Source organism: Trichechus manatus, unplaced genomic scaffold (genome assembly GCF_000243295.1).
Source record: "Trichechus manatus latirostris isolate Lorelei unplaced genomic scaffold, TriManLat1.0 scaffold00031, whole genome shotgun sequence".
NCBI lineage: Eukaryota > Metazoa > Chordata > Mammalia > Sirenia > Trichechidae > Trichechus > Trichechus manatus.
Genome location: NW_004443967.1, coordinates 22017275 through 22023747, shown reverse-complemented (window position 1 = coordinate 22023747; position 6473 = coordinate 22017275). Strand labels below are relative to the sequence as shown.

Sequence of the window (6473 nt, the reverse complement as noted above, 5' to 3'; positions counted from 1 at the left end):
GAACAGACCTTTGAGAAAAGCCACATTAGACACGAGGAAACATCCCGTGAATGCATCTACACCGGTGTGGTCGGTGGGGTGGGGCCGACGGAGGGGCGGCACACGAGCGTCTCAACCCAGAATCACGAGGGCTGGAGGGGGTCCTTAGATGAAGCCCTGACTCCCCGAGGACTGGACGCTAAGGAACAGTGGGGACACAGCTGCGGACGCGGGGGCTCAGCGAGGGGCTCAGCGGAGGCGGGAGGGGTGGTGGTGGTGAGGATGGGGGTCGCTCAGCGAGGACGCGCAGAGCGCCTGCCCTCTGGTCCTTGACAGTGAAGCCGCTTCAGAAAGTCGCTCTGGAGGCACCACCTCAACCCCCGGGGCAGAGAGGCCTCCGCTGCTCCGAGCTCTTCCCGGGCACGGGCGTGAGGGGGTTGCGGGGGAGGTGGAGCCGGGGGTCTGGTGTGAGCCCCTCACCCTACACGGTTGTCTCGTTCCTCCAGGGCCCCGTGCGGATGTTGCCCGTGCTGTCAGCGCTGTAGGGCAGGCCCTCGAGCACTGCGCCCTTGAGCGCTCCGTTCTGCCCCGGGCCGCCGAAGGGTAGGGACTGTGTCCTGCGGAGCATCTCGAAATGGGCCGGGCCGAGCGCTGGGCCGGGCCGCGGGGCGCAGCCGTAGAGCACGGCGCTGCTGCCGCTGCCCTCGGGCTGGCCGGCCGCGGGGAAGGGCTCCCCCTGGGCGCAGCAGGCCAGCGCGTGCGCGCCCGCCGGGCCCTCCAGCGAGCTGGGGGGGCTGTCCGTGCGCGAGCTGTGGGGGCTGCCGTCCAGGCTGGACGGGATGTGGTAGGCATACTCGTGCTCGGCTGCTCGGGGCCGGCCGAAGAAGGGCGGATTAGTCCTCCCCGGGAGGCAGCGGTGCGGGTGTGGGCCGTGCCGGAAGGCGTCTTCGCCGCTGCACCCGAAGGCGTCCTCGGAGCTGCGTCCCAGGGCCTCCTCCTCCATCAGCTGCTCGCAGTGCATCTTGGCGCAGCAGGGCGTGGCCGGCGACAGGCAGTGGGGGTGGCTCTGGGCGGCCTGCAGGTTGGTCATCTTGCAGTGGCCAGAGGGCGGGTGGCCACAGCCCGTGTGGCCCGGGTGCGGTGAGTTCTGTAGGCAGTCCCCGTTGGCGCCGGGATGCGTGGCGCCGGCGCGCCTGCGGGTGGGGCAGCAGGACCACCAGCAGTGCCACACGTCCTCCCGCTTGGCGCAGTGGTGGATGAGCACGAAAAGCCCCAGGGTCACGCAGAAGGCTCCGTACAGGCAGCTGAAGACCATGTCCAGGAAGTGGCCCTGAGACACGGCCAGCGCCCCGAAGGCCCAGGTGGCCGCGAAAAGGAAAAGAGTGAAGGCGGCGGCGCGCAGCTGCGCTTTGAAGGAGTGCTCGTTCTGCAGCAGCGAGGCTGCTGGGCCGTGGCAACCGGGCTCCGTGCCTGGCCCTGCCCTGTGGCCGTGGCCCACTTGCGGCGCTGCCAGCCGCTGCTGCTCCTTGGTCCGGTCCCGCAGCTCGTACCTGCACTCGGGGTGGCGGCGCAGCTGGAGGTAGGTGCAGAGGAAGTACCCGCAGGTGACCAGGGCAATGAAGGCAGCTGGCCCGTAGAAGGCACCCAGGCTGGGCTCCCAGGCCATCCAGCAGCTGTGGGGAGGAGAGTGGTTAGGTCTGTGGCTGAGCCCGGAAGTGAAAATCCCGCAGCGGCCGCAGAGGAAACCCGTGGAGCTGTCTGCTGCCTCTCCTGAGGCTGCCTCTTCCCTAGAGGGTCCCCCCCACCCGGCCCCAGCATTTGGCTGTCCTTTCTCTCCCTTCTCTGCAGGGGCCACAGCCTGATGCTAGGCTGGCTGCAGCCAATGCCTGATTGGGGTGGGGGGTGGGGGGCGGTGGTGAGCCCTGTGAGCTCAGGGTGAGGAGAGGGGCCAGGTGGCGTCCTCACTGCACTAGGGAGTAGGTGTAATGGCCTGAGGCTGAGGCTGTGCCCATGACCTTAGCCTGGAGGGGCAGCCACTGGTTGTGAGCGAGGAAGGCCCCACTACAGGGCCAAGCAGGGAGGGTGCTTTGCCGGAAGGACAGGAGGGAGCTCCAATGCCCGGGTGGGTGGGGCAGAGGGGTGGGAGGGGGACGCTGGCGGGTCAAGGGGCACGTTCCGCAGGCAGGAACCCAGGTGTCGGGGACTGAGCTGTGCCCCTTTCCTGTGGAGAAGCCTCGGTGAGCTGTCCCACTGCCACCTTCTGCAGCCCAGATACTCACTATGCAGCATCTCCATCCTCCGTCCCATAGTTCTTAATGTTGGTGGCAGCCGTGACCCCACAGATGATGAAAGGCACCCCTCCACTGATGAGATAAAACCTGCCAGAAGAGCAGAGGCACACTTACCCCTCTGAACGCCCCTGGGCAACAAGATGGTCTGAAGTCCTGCCAGCACCTGGCCGCCCAGGGCTCCAGCTTCTCCTCCCTCCTGCTCTGCTGTTGTGCCACGTGCACCGATGACCCCTGGTGGGGCCACATCATGGGTTGGGGAGCTGTGTGCTTCCCACAATGGGCAGGACACGGACCACAGTGGATGCTGTGGTGCTGCCCAGACCCACCTTCAGGACAGGGCTGATCATTCCTCTGCTGCAGGGGCCGGGGGTGGGGGACTGGCAGCTGACGGTTCTCAGCTAAGCTTCTCTCTGGGAACTGGCCTCAACCACTGTGGGCAGCCGTGTCCAGGGACTGGCCAGTGCAGGAGGTTAAAGGCCGCAGAGCCTCAGGACAGGACACTCTGAAGGGCCCCCACCTCCTTGTACGATCATCGAGGCTTTTGTTGCATCTGCGTCAGAGCCCACCTTACTGACCCAGAAAACAAATAGTAAGATGGAGGCCTAAATCCAACCATTTCAAAATCACATTAAAATTTAGCAGACTAAGCACATCGATTAAAAGGCAACGATTGTCAGAAAAGAGAAAAAGTATGTTAAAAATCTATGTTTTATCTGTCCGTTTATTTATTCACTGCTGTCCACAATAGAAGCACTTTCAATATAATGACACAGGTTGAAAGGAAGCAGATGAAAAAGATATGCAGTGCAGACCATAAACTTAAGAAGGCTCAAATAGACTTTAAGATAAAGAGTACAACGAGAGATAAGAGGGTCATTTCATAATGATATCAGTGTTAATTCATTAGGAAAATATTTCAACCATCAACTTGTGTGTCAAATAAAAGAATTTAAAACATATGGAACAGAAATCCACAAATTAAAGGGAGAAGTAGATAGTTCTCAGGTCATAGTTAGTGATTATAACACCCCTCTCTCAGCAATGGGTAGAATAACCAGATACAAGCCCAGTAAAGGCATGGAGGATCCGGACAGTACCATCAACCGCTTTGACCTAATTGTTGCTCACCAAGCACCACAGCCAACTACTGCACAATACACACTCTTGCCAAGTGCCGACTGTCTATTCACTGTGGTAGACCAGATGATGGTCTGTAAAACAAGGCTCAACAAATTTAAAAGGCTTGCAGTCATACAAGGAATATTCTCTGACCACAATGAAATTAAAATAGAAATGAATAACAATAAGATAACTAGGAAAATCACACATATTTGGAAATTAAACAACACACTTCTAAATCATTGACGGATCAAAGAAGAAATCACAAAGGAATTTAGAAAATATTTTTTAAAGAATGTGCTTAGGCAGGCTTCTCTAGAGAAGCAAAACCAGTGAAGTGTGTATATATATATATATATGTATATATATATAAATAAAACCAACCAACCATTGCTTTCAAGTCAATTCTGGCTTATAGCAACCATATATACATATATATAGAGATATAGATATAGATATAGAGAGATTCATCTCAAGGAAATGGCTCATGCAGTTGTAGAGGCTGGTAAGTCCTAAGCCCATGGGTTAGGTGTCAGGCTGGGAACTTATCCTGACTCACATAGCTGCAGGGGATGATGAACCCAAGATGGTCAGGTCAGAGGGCAGGCTTATGGCTCCCAGGCTGTGGAGGCTGATGAATCCCAAGATCCACAGGTAGGCTGCTAGCTCAAGTCCCAAGAACCGGAGGTCAGATGATGATGAGTTGGATGCAGGATCCAGAGTGAGATCCTTGCTGGAACATCCGTTTATATACTGGAGGCAGGCCACACCCCCAAGGAAACTTCCTTTCAACTGATTGGCTGCTCATAGCAGATCTCATCAGGGAGCTGATTACACCATTACATAAGTGCCAAATTATATCACAACTGCCAAACCACTGAGAATCATGGCCCAGCCAAGACGACACACAACCTTAACCATTACAGTCCATCCCTTGTCAACTTGGTACCTGTACACGTCTCCTTAAACCATACGCAATCTCTAAATAAAGACAATTGCAAAGTCATACTTGCATCCAACATAAAACAACTAATGCGAGTACCACCGAAAACACACTAACCTGTTTACATCTTATATTTTATAAGTGAAGAAAACAAAAATATTTGATGTACACCTACAAGGCAGAAGTACTCATAACAGTTACAGTCCTTGTTTTTGCAACTGGTCACTTGGTCATTGCCGGCATTTAAAACTACCTTCTTCCACCACCCATTATGTATTCCCTTTACCCTCAGCAAGCACCTCAGCTAGTTATGGTTCTTTTCCTGGTGGGTGAGTTAAACTTTCATTCCTGAAGGGTCTGGGATATCAGTGGTTATGTTGGAATTGGGTTGCTGTAGTTTTCCGTTGACTTTAATCACAGGGCGTGGTAGAGCTAAGAGACGCCCTAAGGGATCTCCTGCCTTCCAGACATAGTCTTCTTTACCTCCATTATTTAATATCAATCCATTTTCCTCTTGGTAATAAGATCAGTAACATCAGCCAGTATGGTAACTCCCTTCTTTGCCTGTTGATCCAGAGGCATAAGGAGCCCAAAGGAGCTGGGTGGCATACTTAACTTCCAGTTCAATGGAATCAGTGATAAGTCTCCAGTTGAGAGCATTCGTCTCTTTGGAACTAAGACCTCTAGACCCACAGAGCATAGGGTCATAGTGACAGTAAGCAAAAATTTTGTGAATGAGTCACTAGGGGTAATAGTGAGTGGAGTCACCCCCATTGCCACCCGTTGATTCCTGGACCCATGAATTCTGGCTATAGGAGAAACAGCACCATATTTTGGAAGCTGGTTGAGAGCATATATAGCCTCCTGGAGAACATTGCCCCAACCCTGTGAGGTATTGCCACCTAGCTAGCATTGTAATTGTGTCTTTCGAAGGTCATTCCATCGTTCTATCAAGCCAGCTGCTTCAGGATGATGGGGAATATGGTAAGACCAGTGAATTCCATGAGCATGGGCCCATTGCCACACTTCATTTGCTGTGAAGTGAGTCCCTTGATCTGAGACAATGCTGTGTGGGATACCATGACGGCAGATAAGGCATTCTGTAAGTCTACAGATGGTAGTTCTGGCAGTAGGATTACGTGCAGGGAAAGTAAATCCATACCCAGGGCAAGTGTCTATTCCAGTAAGAACAAAAAATGCTGACTCTTCCATGATGGAAGCAATCTGATGTAATCAACCTGGCACCAGGTTCCTGGCTGATTACCCCTAGGAATGGTGCCATGTCAGGGACTCAGTGTTGGTCTCTGCTGGTGGCAGACTGGGCACTCAACAGTGGCTATAGTCAAGTCAGCCTTTGTGAGTGGAAGTCCATGTTGCTGAGCCCATGCATAATCTCCACCCCTAATACCATGGCCACTTTGTTCATGAGCGCATTGGGTAATGTGGGAGTGACTGGGGAAAGAAGATGACTGGTTTCCACAGAACCTGTCATCCTATACACTAGAGTGTTAAAATTCTCCTCTGGGGAGGTCATCCTTTGGTAAACATTCACATGAGACACAAGTATCTTCACTTCTTTGGCCCATTTAGTGATGTCCATCCACATACCTCTTCCCCATACATCCTTATTACCAATTTTCCTATCATATTCCTTCCAAGTCCCTGACAATCCTGACACAGCCCATGAATCAGTATACAATTGCACATCTGGCCATTTCTCCTTCCAAGCAAAGTGAACAACCAGGTTCATTTCTTGAAGTTCTGCCCATTGAGAGGATTTCCCTTCACCACTGTACTTCAGGGATGTCCCAGAAAGGGGCTGTAGTGCTGCTGCTCTCCACTTTCGAGTGGTGCCTGCCTATCACGCAGAACCATCTGTAAACCAGGCATGAGCTTTCTCTTTTTCAGTCACTGATCATAATGAATTCCCCATGAGGCCATAGGTGCAGATTGGAAGATGGAAGGTAATGCGACAGGAGTGGAGACCATGGGCATTTGGGCCACTTCCTCATGCAACTTACTTGTGCCTTCAGGTCCTGTGTGAGCCTGATCTCGTATATACCACTTCCATTCAATGATGGAGTGCTGCTGTGCATGTCTGACTTTATGAGTCTGTGGGTCAGACAACACCCAGTTCATGA

At 53.3% G+C, this 6473-nt stretch overlaps 1 protein-coding gene across 1 annotated transcript in view; it reads right to left on the bottom strand.

The window, feature by feature from the left end:
• Positions 1-460: 460 nt before the first annotated feature.
• ADGRA1 (adhesion G protein-coupled receptor A1) overlaps positions 461-6473 on the bottom strand; it is a 29305-nt gene continuing 23292 nt past the window's right edge. Inside the window, exons 4-5 of the mRNA XM_012555156.1 lie at positions 2259-2357; positions 461-1652 (exon numbers count right to left, since the gene is read on the bottom strand). Of these exons, the coding sequence (XP_012410610.1) occupies positions 461-1652; positions 2259-2357 (1291 nt within the window). The remainder of the gene's footprint in view (positions 1653-2258; positions 2358-6473) is intronic.